At 58.4% G+C, this 14,554-nt stretch overlaps 1 protein-coding gene across 1 annotated transcript; it reads right to left on the bottom strand.

Annotated features, from left to right (window-relative positions):
* Window positions 1-1,797: 1,797 nt before the first annotated feature.
* Window positions 1,798-14,447, bottom strand: DRC11L (dynein regulatory complex subunit 11 like). The gene is made up of 19 exons (XM_019712788.2): window positions 14,437-14,447; window positions 13,479-13,806; window positions 12,484-12,603; window positions 11,986-12,171; window positions 10,223-10,294; window positions 8,538-8,743; window positions 7,997-8,081; window positions 7,427-7,555; window positions 7,198-7,273; window positions 6,731-6,837; window positions 5,860-5,943; window positions 5,710-5,765; window positions 4,839-4,921; window positions 4,555-4,662; window positions 3,874-4,073; window positions 3,356-3,442; window positions 3,015-3,192; window positions 2,413-2,651; window positions 1,798-1,902 (listed from the first exon to the last, which is right to left on the bottom strand). The coding sequence occupies exons 1-19, from the start codon at window positions 14,445-14,447 to the stop codon at window positions 1,798-1,800; spliced, it is 2,460 nt and encodes an 819-aa protein (XP_019568347.2).
* Window positions 14,448-14,554: the final 107 nt, after the last annotated feature.

The following is a 14,554-nucleotide window of genomic DNA, read 5'->3' as shown; positions in this document are numbered from 1 at the left end:
GGAGGGGCGGGAGAGCCAAGCCGTAAATAGCCCTGACTGCCCTCGCTGTCATTCCCAGGGAATGAGCCCTCAGGCTGGCGCTGGGAACCAGGGAGGAGCCTGCAGACTGAGGGAACATGGAGCCCTCGGCCCAGAGCTTTACCCCCCCCCCAGTGGTCCGCAGCAGGGTTGAGGGACCACCCAGATGGTGGCACCAATCACAGCTTCACAGGCAAAAGGAAAATGAGCCCAGGGGTGGGATGTGATTGCGCAGGTGTGACCACTTGTTGCAGAGCAGGGACTAGAAGTGCGTGGGCTGGGGCTCTCCAGCTGCCACTCCTCAGTCTTTTTCATCCCTTTACTCCACTAAGAGGCCTCAGCAGCCTGTGCTCTGATCCCAGGGGGAGGGCAGGGGGGCGCCTAGAATTGTTCCTATCCTCCCAGATGTCCCAATTAGCCCCACACCTTTACCCTCCCAAACCTAAGGAGGGGTTCGCAGTAGTGACAAATGGCAGAGAAGGCCTCCTCCATGAGGAATCCCCTCCAGGGGTTCTTAGGAAGACAGACTCTACCCAGGGGAATACAGCTCCCCAAGGCAGCAATAGAATCCTCAGCCCCCCATCCTGGAGGCTGACCCCCATCTCCCTGGGTGTCCCCTGTACCTGCCATGGTTAGGGGGCTTCTCAGCTAGAAAATGGGAAGGAAGAAGAGACTCTACCCATGGAGGCACATCTGCATAATAAGACTACTTTCATTTGGGGAGATAACATGAAAAAAGGCAGAAAAAAACTCAAACCCGCCACTGGGCTCAGCTAAGCCCCAGCTGCCCAGGAGCAGCTCTGGGCTTGCTCCGCCCCCGTGGTCTCCCCATACCTGGTTCTCACCACCTTTATGGCCTGCGAAACACACCTTACCTTTACTCACATACGCTTTGCGTCTTCTGGGAAAACCCCAGGGCCCCCAGCCCTTGGTGGCGTCACGGTTGTCCCTGCTCCCAGTTTCCTGACTCCAGCCCCCCACCCAGCTCTTCTCTCCCCACACGGGGGACCCACAGATGGACATCCATCCAGGGACAAGAGCTGCGTCCCACTCAGCCCCCTGGGGCCAGGCTCAGGTTAAAGGATGGAGGGCAGAGCTTGGTCAGTTGGAGGGGAGGCCATCTCCAGAGGAAAGAGGTGAAGCCCACTCAGAGAAGGCAATGAGTCTACTAACAACCCCTGCTCCAGCCACAAATGCCACCATCTCCTCACACCCTTTCTCCTCCCCACCCCACCACCTCCCTGACTCCCAGACACCTTTGCAGGAATAATCCAACCCCAGCATAGAAGGGACCTTGGAGATTGGCTGGTCCAACCTCTCCTCACTTTACAGATGAGGGCACGGGGCGCAGACACAGGAAAGGAGTATGCAGACCACACGCGTCAGTGCCAAATGTGGCAGGACCTCCAGACTCCTGCTTTCCCCCTTTTCTCTACTTACCGAGACCTTCCTTCTCCCATTCTCCTCTCTCCCTCTCTCTGCTCTTCCTATTTTCCTCCCTTACATACATCAAGGAGGAAAGGGAGTGGGGAGCCAGGACAGGAGCATGACAGGAGATGAAGAAACGGGGTGTGGGGGGGTCAGAGGTCTGGGAGGGGTGGGGTGAGAGGTGGAGGCTGGGCACGGGCAGGGACACAGCACAAGGGGCAGAAGCACAGAGATGAACGAAGAAAGCTGGTCCCCAAGCCACCTGGGCGTTTATGCCTCTGCTCTCTGGCCCCTTTGCCCATGGAGGGCTGCCCAGTCCCTCTGCAACTTTCGGGCGCTCAGCCTCATCTGTCACTTCCGTTTTTTCTTCTCCTTCACCAGCCTGGCCTCCTGGGCCTCCTGGTCCTTCATAAATTTCATCATTTTCTTGCCCAGCGGGGTGCTGAAGTACCAGTCCTGGGTCAGAGGAAGAGGAGGGGACGTGGCCCTGGGCTCTGCCTCCCATTTTTATGGCTCTGTGTCCTCAGTAGCCTTTTCTCCTCCCCCGGCCAGTATCCTGCTAGAGCCGTGGTTTCTATTGCTCACATCATATGCTCCGGGCTCCAGTGTCAGCCACTGTCAGGGGCAAGTGTGTCCCACTCCCCCCTGCAGCCATCCCTCCACCCTGGGGGTGGCCACTGACTCAAGGTGAGGAAGTGAGTGGCAGCTGGTGCCAGAAGCAACCAAGGGCTCCCAATACACAGGTGAGGCCTTCAGGCTCCCACCCTCAAGGAAACCAGGTGGGCTGGTCCTGCCTACATGTCCTTCCCTGTGACCTCTTGGTGCCCTCCAGGCTGAACGATCTCCATGGGGCAGCAGAGAGAGGGGGCCACGGTGTGCTGGGCACCTGGGGCTTCAGAGGGCTGACTCCCTGGTTGGGGCGGGCCCACGGCCCCTCCCCCTTGGCTCCCCCACCCCCAGCCTCACCCTCAGGGACTCCTCCTCCTCCTCGTACACTGGCTCCAGCTTCGCCAGATGACCCAGGAACTCTGAGGCCACCAGGGGCCGCCTGGCCAGCCGTAGGAGCCGCTGCTCGGTCAGCACCGACTGGATGGCTTTGAGAATGTGGCCAGCGGTGTAGCCTTCGGACACCTTGGCCAGGGCACTGATGTCCAGGCTCTGGGTCACCTGGACCCCCTGGGCCTCCAGCATCCGCTTCCAGAGCACTGCAGGTTTGGGGGAAGACGTGAGGCGGGGAGAGGCAGTGGATGCCGCCACCTGTGCCTGAAACGAGCCGTGTGCTTCTGGAGAGCGAGTGTCTCTAGGTTCAGCATCACCACTCCTCCAGGAAAGTAGGGTCACCCGCCCCCACTCAACGCAAGGAAATGAGGCACCAAGGACTTAGGTGGCCTGCCTGTGTCCACAGAACCAGGCCAGCACCCAGGGCACTGGGCCATTTGTGTCGCTGCCCTTCCAGAGCATCTGGCCGTGGTGGTACTGCTCAGAGCAGTGGTGGGGGGTGGGGAGGCTTTGGCAGCGGTGGTCCCTGCACCCCTTCCCCGGCCTGTCCCTGCATCCCAGGGCCTCACCGTAGCGAGACGCGTAATCAGGCCGTGGCATGAAGATGACCCGCTCGTAGGTCTGGCACAGCCCCTTCATCTCGGCCAGCTGGGGCCGCTCCGTGGTTCCTATTAGCAGCACGCGGTCTCCAGGACTCAGCAGACGCAGGGCCTTGGTGAGGTCGTTTTTTATTCGCTTTGGGTCCATCTGCTCTGGGGAGGGAGGGTTGGTGGGCTCAGGACACCGTGACTTATCAGATGGGTTTCCATGTTCTCGGGGTCCCTGCCCAGCCTGAGAGGCAGACTGCAGCAGTGGGTGAGGTGTGACGTGGCTCGCCACGGGCTCGTGCTGCACGGCCACACTCCCTCACCTCCTGCTCTTCTGTTGGGACTGTCTTATAAAAATTTTTCTCAGCATTCCCAATCCAGATCACAGACGGCTGCAGGAGTCGAGCCACCTGGGCAGGTCAGAGAATAGAAACCTGACGTTAGACATCCGTGGGCAAGGCTCACCCCCCCTCCCCATCTGGTCCAAGCCAGGGTCAGGGCCGGCCTCGGGCAGTGGCAGCCTCGGAGCTCCACCTCCACTCCCCACTTCCTGCCCACCTCACCTGCCAGCCCTTTTGCACACCCATCGCACCCATGTGAACAGCGTCCCTCCCCTCCCTGAGGAGTGCGGGAGGCCAGCTGCATCTTCAGCCTTGTTTTTCCTCCCCACTTCCACCCACCTCCCCCATCACTGGGGCTCCAGGTGTCCACAAGCTCTTAGCAGGGCTTGGTGAGGACCTCCCAGCTCCTGAAGTCACACCAACTAGGCAGATGGGTGACCTGCTGAGCATAAAGCCCACCCTGCTCTGTTGTCGCAGTCTGAGAACTAGAAATGCCAAACCTTAAATACTATATGCACTATCATCTGCACCCCGGTCTTGCCAGGGTATTTGCCCTGCAGGTTGCCAGGCGACAGATCAAACAGGTTGGCACCGGTTTCTGTGCACACAGCCTTGACCAGCATCTTCTTCCCCATGCCGGAGGGGCCCACCAGGAGGATGGAGCGGATGAGGGGAGCCATGGAGTGTATATCTGAGGAGCCTGAGAGAGGAAGCAGGGCCCAGAGGCAGACAGTGGGCCGGCAGGGGAACCGGGGTGGGACGCTGTGTAAGGCGAGGCCAAAGGCCGGGGGCTGGGTCGGATGAGGTTCAGAGCCTGGCTGCACTGTTTTCCCGACACCTGAGGAGTCCCCAGGAAAGCAAGGCGACAGGGGCAGCCTAGAGACCTCCCAATGGCTCAGCAGTCACGACAACTATACATGGGTGTCAGGAGGGAGCTCTCTGCCCCTTCCACTGCCCTTTCCGTTTCCCATGCCACCTGTTTTCACCCCTGCATCGAGAAGGGGTGCAATTAAAGGGTGTGGGACCAACCGCTTCAGAAAGATCCCAGTCTTCTGGGAATGGGACAGAGACGAGATGTCACTTGAGATTGAGCAGGGACTGGAAGAGTCCACCACTGGGTCCTGGCACCGGGGACATGCCCGCCTCAGCCTCCCAGACTTCTCTCCCACAGGGAGTCTCACCGAGCCGAAGGACCCCGTACAAGGCCATGTTCTGTCGTATGTCAAACAGGGAAGGCATGGGCAGCTTCTTGGCCAAACTCAGAGTGGATCCAAGATAGAGGCAGTCACCTGGGGGACAGATGGCCACCTGGTGAGTGGGACCCATTTGGCCGGGCCAGGAAAGAGAGCCACACAGGAGAAGGTTCACTCCAGAGGGTGTCACTTGGCCACCAGGAAGGCTGTGGCCGGGGGCCTTGGCACCGTGCCTCAGCCTGGGAGCCTACGCTGGGGTGGGGGGGTCTCACCCACATAGTCTTTCAATGCCACGGTCTCGCTCTTCTTTAGAAGGTCCAAAGTAATGAGCTCTTCAAACAGAGAGTCCACGGACCTGGCAGAAGATGGTGCAGGGGACCCCCGAGGACGAAAGGATATGGAGACAGAGATGAGCGCCACAGGCATGAGGAAAGGGGGTTCAGGAGCCCTCCTGCCCAACACCCTGTGGGTAAAAATATCAATAGTGCCACTGGACAGCCAGCGTCAGGAGGCGCGGTGCCAACCCACTGGTCCAGGACGCATTCTGCCCACAGCAGGTGCTCTGTGGGTCACAAGGGTGTGAGAAGGGCCAGCGCCCTCTGAGATACAACTTTCCTCAGCCTGCTCACGGCCCAAAGTTCCACCACCAGAAACCCAGTCATTTGGGTGACATATTGCCCTCTTCCTAGAAACCACATTTAAGGTGTTACACGCTCTAGGAGGGGTGGCTGTTAAAGCAGCTAACGTCAATATGTGCATGACTCGCTTCCCCAGAGGAGTGAGTAGAAAGGGACCACTGACAAGTTCTCCAACACCTCAAAGTGGGAAGGCCAGGGGGAGATGGCTCTGGAGGGGGCAGAGCTGATTGGAGGAGGAACAGAGACCAGGGAGCGTTTAGAACAACACTCCACTCACATCTTATTCTGCATCACCATTTTCAATCCACTTTCTTATGTCTCTATTTGATCCTCACAGCTATCTTGTGAGTTTGGCAGGGGAGGTGCTTGGTTAATGAGGACAGGGAGTCAGAGAGGTTAAGTGACTTTCCCAAGGTCACACAGCAACAGAGCCAGGACTAGCAGCCGGATCTGTCCTGGGTCAGGGCTTGCTCCACTGCCCACCATGAGGTGGAAGGTCTACTACCTGTCTGATGTCAGATCTTTTTCCTTCTTCTTCCCAGCTTTCTTCTCAGTATTTTTCTGGTTGGAAACAAGCACATAGGAAATTGCCGTCTGTTCCGCACCTCGCCCACTGTGTACCCTCTCCGGTCCCAGTCCAAGCCCCTCATCTTACCTTTGGAAATTTCAAGGGTCTCCCGACCTCCCTGCCCACAGCCAGGCGCAGGTTCTTTAGCTCTTGACGCATCAGCTCATCCACCTAGGGAGACAGCAGAGAGAGCAGTGGGGCAGCCAGGGGCTGGGGAGGTTAGGTGGGAGAGGTGGGGACAAACGGGGGGTGGAGAAGAGGACAGGAGCCTCTGGGCGGAGCCAGCCGAGCCCAGGGAAGGCAGCAGGTGGCCACCTACCTGCCCAGGTGTTCTTTTAGAACCCTCAGTCGTGGTGTTTCTCCCTGGTCCCTGCCCCCGTCCATGCCCAATCTTAATCCACACCCTGCTCTGCATGAGCCTTGCTCTCAACTGGCAGCGTTGTGGGGAGAAGCCCCCAGGATGGAGTCAACCAGCTTTCATTTGAAGCCCCAGACCCACCCTTTAGACTCTGTGTGACCCTGAGTAATTGCACGGCCTCTTAGTGTCAGTTTTCTCCTGTTTAACATCAGGAAAATCACCGTGTGTACCTCAGGGGTTGTTGACAAGGTCACGTGATCTAATGTTTCTAAGGTACCTGGCACCGGGGCGGGACACTTCGCAGGAGCTCTTCTAAGCGTTGGTGAGATGATGGGGGGTGTGACCTCGGCTCAGAGCACCTTCTATTCCCTCACCTCCAGGCCACATCTCCACCCGGGGGGAAAGAGGGATGCGGGCGGGGCAGAGGACAGTGGGGACCGAGATGGACCAGGATGGACCACATAGGGAAGGCAGTGCCTAGAGAATGCAGTAGGGAATGGACAGACTGGGGACGTGAGGAGCGAGGACAGAGCCGGAAGCAGCTGGAGGCCCTGGTGGGAAGAGGGGCTCTGCAGCGAAGCTCTGAGCCAGTACGCCCACCTGTATCCGGAGCTCCTGCTCCACTTCCTTCCTCTTCGCCACCCGGAGGGTCTCAGGGTCAAAACTCTGACCAGGGTGTACGCTGTCATATGGGTTCTTCCACAGATCTGAGTGCGGAGAGATGGACAGACAAGTGGAGGTCAGAGTCCCAGGTGTACTCACACACCTGCTCACGCACATGGGCCAAGAGCCTCACCCAGGCTGGTCCCCCTTTCCTCACCTGGCTGCCTGCCACTGCTTCTCCCCAGACCACAGAAAGAGGCCTGATCCCAAAGCCTGTGACTGCAGGATTCAGACCCAAGCCTGTAACGCCGCCCACCCCCTTCCCCTTTGGCATTTTCCTTTGGGCTACACACCCACATTGCCACCTCATGATCTACGTGGTAGATGTCCACTTTCCCCAGGACCGAATGTCCCCCTAAGGCCCCACAAGGCCTGGACACCTTCCCAGGCTTCTCCCCTCTTACTTTTATACTCCTCATGTCCAGCATGAATCATGGGTATAAATTTGGATGGCAACACTTTCAGCATTGTGTCTTCTTCCTAGAATAGAAACATCCTTTGACTTCGACCCCCTTACCTCCGTCAATCATAAACTCTGACCCCAGTTCTCACCCAGACCAGCCTTCCCACCAGAATCCCCTCAGACTTTGCTGTCTCTGCCCACTTGGTCCTCACGTCCAGGAGCTGCCTTACCTCTATCCTGGTCTTTTTTTCCTTCCCTTTCTTCTTCTTCTTTTCTTTTTTCTCCTTTTCTTTTTCCTTATTTTTCTCTTGGTTCTTTTTTTTGCTCTCCTGGTTTTGCATGTCCAGTTCCATTTTCACCTGTGATCCAGGATAAGAGACATTGAAATGAAGATCAAGGGGATTTTACAGAAACCAGAGAACCCAGGGCATGTGGCTGGGGTAGAGTGAGGGTCCCCAGAGCCTAGGGGAACTGGTAGGTCCAGATGGCTGAATGTCCAGGGATTTCACTGGGGGCCAGGAAGAGGGGCACCAGTGACGGAGTGTTCCAATCAGAGCTGCCGCTCTTTCCTGGCCCACAGGCTTCTGCAGCCACAATAGTGTCACCAGACAGTTCCTCTCCCTGGCCAAGGATGCCTTCTCCAGACACAGGTACCCTCCTCCCGCCCAAGTCTTGCTAACTACATGACTTCTTCCAACACCCCTGCCTCCACCCACTGCCATCCTCAGCTTATACTCAGTACTCTGCAACCTCAGACTCCATCAGCCACAGAAAGTCTCCTGCCTCCACCTCCAGGGTACCTGTTCTGGAGTCTTGTCTGCAAAGATCAGGTAGGATCCACCTGAAGACTCATCTGGATAATCAGGGAACCGGCCAGTAAGGGCACTAAGTGAACATAAGATGGTCAGAGAGATGGACATGTGGGTGGACAGACAGATGGACAGATGGATGGGTAGCTGGAGGGGTGGGTGGATGGATGGATAGATGGAGAGAGAGAGAGAAATACGGGCAAAGATATAGGACCAGGGAGATTGAGGGGGAGAGGGAAGAAACAGATAGTTTCAGAACAGAAAGGACAGATGAGTCAGGGGACATTCCTGGATTCTCTTTCCATCTTATTCTGCCGTTTTCTCTTCCATCTGGGGAGACGGGAAGTCATGTGTGGAGATGGTCCTACAGGTTGGGGGCCCCAGGTTTAAACCGAATGTGTTAGCAGTGTGTCGGGGGGATGGGGTGAGTGGAGAAAAGGGTACATTCTGGATCAGAGGAGAGGAGGTGTGAGGACACAGGTGAGGACGGAAAGGGGTGGAGGGCTGAGTCCTCCGAGGCTGGGACACTGACTGGCACTCAATAAACCACTGTCGGATCTGCTCCTTCATTTGCTCCTTCATGACGGGCCCCTCGATGTCTTTGAGTGAGTCTCGGGTCTTCACCAGCGCCACCTGGAACGCCTCCTCTTTCTCCATCTGGCGGAGCCTGGCGGCATCCTCCGTGGGGCAGGCCTGGGACACGGTGCCCAAGGATTCCACGTGCCCGCGCGAGGGGAGCTGGGGAAGTCGGGAGGAGGCTGAGGCACTCAGGAGTGGGAGTGGGGAAGTGGGACCCGGCCTCAGGCACGCACACCTGCCCCCCACTCATTTCCAACACACGGCGCACACGAGGCCTCGCATACACACCCACACGGAACAACGGGCATGCCTACATCAGGAGAAATTGTGTTTGGAGCCGAAACTCGTCTGTGTAAATTACTCTGATAATGAGTTTGCTAGATGCATCCGGGCTGGCCCCCCTGCTCGCTCCCTCAGCACACCCTCCCCTGTGAGCCTCCGGCCCCAGCCCCCACCCACACCCCCGCCCCGCTCCGTGTTGGCAGCGGTGCTAGCAGCCACTTTCCCGCCTCATTGGCTCCCAAATGTATTTTAAATATCACTCCGCGCAGAGACAATTACTGAAAACGCTGAGCTCACACTGTTGATGGGCCGGGAGGCCAGGCTCATTCCTCACCCACTGCCATGCCAGGCGCCCCTGCCCCTCCCCGCCAAGGCCCGCCGCTGGCCTCCTAGCGTCCAGCTCCAGCCTCCCAACACCCACTCTCAGGTAGGACCCCTGGCCCCTCTCTCATTCTGATGTCCCCAAGGCTCCTAGAGTAGCCATCCCAGCCCTGGTCTCCAATCCTTTGCCCGCCCTCAGTCCCCTCCCCAACCCCCTTTATCAGCCAGGCCTCCATGGGCTCTGCCCACTGCAAAGCCCCTGCCAGGGGTCATGTCCCTCATCCCTGTCGCCCTTCCATTCCTAAGTCAGTGGAGACCAGCTGGATGAAGGAAGGATCGGAGAGCAGAGGACAGACAGATTCAGGGAATGAGCGGGCCTTTTCACCTCCTGTGCACCCCCACCCCCACCCCCGTCTGCCCCTCTTACCACCCACACTCCCCCACATGCACACGCACACTCCTCGTGTTGTTCACACTACTCCCTGACCCCTGAACGCAGGGCCGAAGTGAGTCTGGGGCCCCCAGAGCAAATGGGGAGCCCATGGCCCCCAAAATGCTCTGGTGTGATGGGTTGCCCCATCCCAACTTGCCCCACCCCTGTGGTTCTCCCGGAGGCTGTAAGAGCCTCCCCTCCCCCTGGCCTGAACCTCCTCCCACTGCTGGGCCCACCCATACAGCCTCTCCTCCAGCCCGGGGCACAGATGTGGGGCCCAGGATGCTCGTGCTACCATCCCTCACCCTGCACTTAACACTTGAGATCCTTCTCAGGGCTCTAGGAGCGGGAGGGATGGGAAGGGGCGTGGCTTGGCAGTAGCCTTCGGTCCTGCCCCCTCTTTCTCAACCAAACCCTGAAGCATCCCTCAGGGTCCCCTGGTGCCAGCCTGCCTCCCTGCATCATGCCCACCACAGTCCTGAGTGGTGGGCAGTGAGAGACTGGACAGGGCTGGGCTCTGGGGTGGGGCACAGAGGGAAAAGATGAGGAGGCGGCCCCAGGCACTGGCCAGCCCCGGGCCGCCTGGGCCAGGAGGGACTCACCATGCCGATGAATTCCATCTCCATTTGCCGGTCTTGCTGAGTGCGTTTCCTCTGTAGGTAACCTCTCCACACCTGGGGGGGACACACGGGCCCAGACACTCCCCACACTGCATTTCTGAGGGGACGTGGCTTTCAGGCTCAGCCCCAGGGAGTCACTGTCTCTGAAGGTCCGGCCAGGGGAGGTTTGGGTGGAAGTGGGGGGGGGAGCGCTGGGGAGGCACCTCCAGGAGGGCAGCTGGTGGGCAACTGCCCCCTGAGCAGGAGCAGCCGGGAACAGGGTGGAACGGAAACACTCCCAAGCTGCCCAGCTCTGCGGTGTCTTTTGAGGCACCGATTAGAGTTCAGGCACCACCTTCTCCAAGAAGCACTCGCCGCTCTCACGTCTCAGAATTCCCATAGCACTTGGAATAAATACTTGATTCCACCCAGGGACATAGTCATCAGTGCTGTAGGGACTGTGGAGCTCCCCTAATTCAGTCCTACATCTGTGACACAAGGAAACCAACGCTGGTGATGGGTCACGGCCTCTCCTAGGCCCAATGCCTGTCACTGCAGAGCTGACTGGGGCCAGGATTCCTGACTCCTGCCCAGGGCTCTTCTCTCAGCTCGCCAGTCACTCTCAGGCCTGTGGACAGCCCTGTGCCAGACAGTGGAGGGCAGTGGACAGAGGGAGGCGGGCCAGTACCTGCCGGGCAGGTTCCACTCCCTAAGGTCGCCTCAAGGAGCCAGCTCCTGTCCTGGCTTGCCTTCCTGTCCCTGGGACTAGTAGGCCCATGATAACTAAGTGCTTTAATTCAGCGCCCTTCCTGGCCCTTGGTTAGCCCTTACTGGAGAACTGGAAGACTGGTTCCCAGGGAGAACCGGGGCTCTGTTTTTGGGGCCGACCCTCCTCTCAAAAGACTTGCTTTAGCGAGCCCTGCAGGCAAGAACCTCCTCCTCCATGGGGCAGTGGGACATTGGTTTAGTCACCCAAATGCAGGGCTCAGATTGGGACACTCTGTGTGCTGATCAATAATCAAATCTATCCCATTTGGAGAGGGTATCTTTCCTCAGGGTTGACGTTTGTTGGTTGGTTAGCTTCTACTTTGGGGTAGAAAGTGGTTCTAACTTTCTTCTATTGGGCTGGCAGACAGAAGTTTCTGAGGCACTGGGACTTGAGAGAGAGAAGATGACATGGCAGAGGAGACCGATACCAGATGGAGAGACCCAGCCCCACACCAGACATTCTGGGCCTGCTTCTGGAAAGAACAGGTGCCAAGTGACTTCCTGTGACAGAGCAGGGCCAGTGAGCCCCAGGAGTGGTGATGGCTGCAGGAGCAAAGTGGCCCCTTTCTGCCACTTTGCTTGAAATTTTCCTAGGGCCCTTCCAGGCTTGTCAAGCTGGTAACCACTACTGCCCGGTGGGGCTGTGTTAGCAGCCCCTTGGACAATAATGAGAGGTCGGGCCCACACACTGGATCACGTCAGTTCTCATCATGTTCATTTTGCCTCAGGTGCCAAGAGGCCCTGCATACATTTCAGTTACTCATTTTTAACAGTCTTAAGAGTTAATGGAATGATCATCTATTTTGTTCTGTTCCCTTATTACGGATCTTTCTCCCCTAGTTTTAATGATCCATCTGTTTCTGGGGTTTTTATGGTCTCCCACTTCAAGTCCTTTTGGGGATAGAGATCCTGCACCTCTTGTCATCCATTGCTGAGCCAGGCAGGCTTCCTGGAGGAGGTGATTACCCTGACCTTCTTCCTGGGCACTGTAGGGTTACCTTCTGTATGGTGATAGCCGCTTGGTTTTGATTGAACGTGTGCCACCCGTCCTCCCTCATCTTCCGATCCCGCTCCTCCTCTTTCCGAATCTCTCGCATGATGGTGGCTCGGAGCTGGCCTTGCCTGGCCCGCTCGGCCGTTTGCAATAGGATTATGGCATCAGTGCGGTGCATTGCTGGAAAGTCCTGGCCAGAGCACAAACAAAGGAGCAGAAGAAGATGAGGGAGGGCTTGCATCCATGCGGGCAGCCGGGAGATCAGCCACCAAAGGACAGGCTGGGGACATGGCCCTCCCAGGGTACATAGGTACCCAAGAACTATCCCTCCATCTTGGTGTTAGACACAAGAGCAGCCTTGAAGGAGACCAGGGATTACCCAAAGTTCACTCTGCAAGTGGCACAGGGCAGGGCAGGGCCTCTCTGCATCCCATAGAGGGAGGCACCTCTATTCCGGGGGCAGGCGTCTGAGAGGCGTATGGGAGGGGTCCCCTTGACTTACCGGCTCTAAGGACACTGACCCCATTCTGGACAGGAGCTGCGCCACCCGCAGCCTCTGCTCCCTCAGAACACTGGACTGCTCCAGCAGGAAGTACCTGGGGATGGGCACCTCCAGGTCTGCCTTCGGGGCAATATGGGGGAAAGAGGGTCAGGAATCAAATGCCGGGCCATCTAGCCAATCCATGACCATTTTCAGCTGCACACACAGACCCTGGCACTGTTTTCCTCCATCCTAGAGCCCTGGGGAGGGAGAGTTCTGCTTTACCATCCCCTTGACAGTCATGCCTCTCTCCCTTGCCCCGACCACGTGGCCAGAGTTGAATTCTGGAGGATCATGGTAGCTAATGAGCAGTGATCCCAAACCTGGCTGTGCATGAGAATCAACTAGACAGCTCTTAAAACGCAGACTCCTAGGCCCTCCCCATACTCCCACGTCAGAATGGCAGGGCCCAGAGAATCTGTTTGTTTTTTCAGGTGCACAGCTGAGTGGGACGCAGCTAGTCGGGAAACTCTGAGACTGCCTTGGATGTGGAGCAGTGAACCATGACCTTGGGGGCCGACTAGCGGTACACTGTTGGTGCTGACAGATCCCCGGAGGGTCTTGTTAAAATGCAGGCGCAGGTTAGTAGGTTTGCAGTGCAGCCGGAGATTCTGCAGGCTCCTAGGTGTTGCTGAAGCTGGTCCACGGACCACACTTGGAGGAGCAAGTGCTCGAGGACTCTTCACCAATCCCTTGTGTCCCCGGGTCCGCCCAGCCACGCTGGGCCTCCAGCCTGACTCTAACGATCTCCAACTACTTGCACGCACCTCCCGGACCCCACCTCCCACCTCAGTTCCTGAAGCCCTTCAGAGACCAAACCTCATCCCCGGATCTGATCTGCTTGCCCTCCTTCCTTTGCTGCTGTCCCAACGCCAGGGGTGCCCAAAGGAGGTGAAGTCCACCTCCTTCCCCACGCCCCGCTGGCGTGGACGGGGCTCCGCGCGGGGCCTGCGCACCGGGGTGAGCGTGAGGTCCTGCAGCACGCGGTCCAGGCAGTGGGTCTCGCACAGGTCTGCGCGTACCAGCTCCTCCTTGAGCTCCAGCACGCGGCCCGCCACGCTGTCCAGCAGGCGGCGCAGGAGCCGTCTCTTCTGCGGCTGCACCATGCGGTCGTACAGGGTGTCGAACCGGCGCAGCAGCCCCAGGTAGCGCAGGTAGAGCGACGAGAGCCTGTGCTGGAAGGCCTGCCGGTCCCGCTTGGGCACCGGCTCCAGCAGGGGCTGCTCCCGGTCCAGCAGCTCTTGCAGGGTGGCGTGGGAGGCGTCCCAGAGGCGCTGGTAAGCTCTGGAGAGGAGGCAGCGAGCACCTCGCTCAGCCTCGGAGGAGTGGGGACGGTGGGAGGGGTTCCGCGGGGCCTTTGGAGGAGTGCGAACTTGCGGGGGTTCCAGAAGGTGTGAGGGGAAGGTTACTCATGGCTCCCGAGCGGAGCTCAGTGAAGTGAGAGGGGAGTTACAGTGAGCACACTGGGGCTTGGAGGTGTGAGACTGGGGTCACTGGGGGAATGAAGCAAGGAGAATGAAGAATGGACGTGGCCCGTAGGGGCTCCCTGTAAGGAAGAGGCCTTAGGAGTCAGCAGACAGTTGGTCCCTCCAGCGTAAGGGTACAGCCCAGAGATGCTGCAATGGTCTAGGATGGTGGGCAGAAGTGGGGTAAGGGACGAGTGCAGAGAAGAGTCCCTTCCCCAGGGCAGAGCCCTGGTTTTGGAATTAATAATCCAAGGGAAGTCTGAAGAGCGAACGCTGACTCGCGGGAGCTGCCAAGGTGGCTGTGAGTCTGGGGCCCAGCCAGGCCCGGCCCAGCACAGAACCCCCCAACTCCCAGGCCTTCTCCCCACCCAGAGGCCCCAGCCTGACAGCACCCGGGAAGCACTTTGCTCTTCCAGCCCTGGGGTCTCCACTCCGGCCCCTCACTCACCCCTCAGACATCGTGTCTGCTCCTCACGCTGCCCTCTGTGAGCTGATCGTGGAATCCACAGAATCTCTGTGGTCCCACCCTGACTCCACCCCCAAAGCCAGAACAACCCAGTTCTGTT

The sequence above is a fragment of the Rhinolophus sinicus genome, linkage group LG11, assembly GCF_036562045.2.
Source record: "Rhinolophus sinicus isolate RSC01 linkage group LG11, ASM3656204v1, whole genome shotgun sequence".
NCBI lineage: Eukaryota > Metazoa > Chordata > Mammalia > Chiroptera > Rhinolophidae > Rhinolophus > Rhinolophus sinicus.
This window is presented reverse-complemented; position numbering and strand designations above follow the sequence as displayed.

What these genes read in the sequence shown, in the direction of transcription:
- DRC11L (XM_019712788.2), bottom strand. An exon ending in AGATGGAATTCATCGGCATG is followed by an intron (nt 8,744 to 10,222) that starts GTGAGTCCCTCC and finishes CGACTTCCCCAG; the next exon opens with CTCCCCTCGCGCGGGCACGT. An exon ending in GACCCTTGAAATTTCCAAAG is followed by an intron (nt 5,766 to 5,859) that starts GTAAGATGAGGG and finishes GTTTCCAACCAG; the next exon opens with AAAAATACTGAGAAGAAAGC.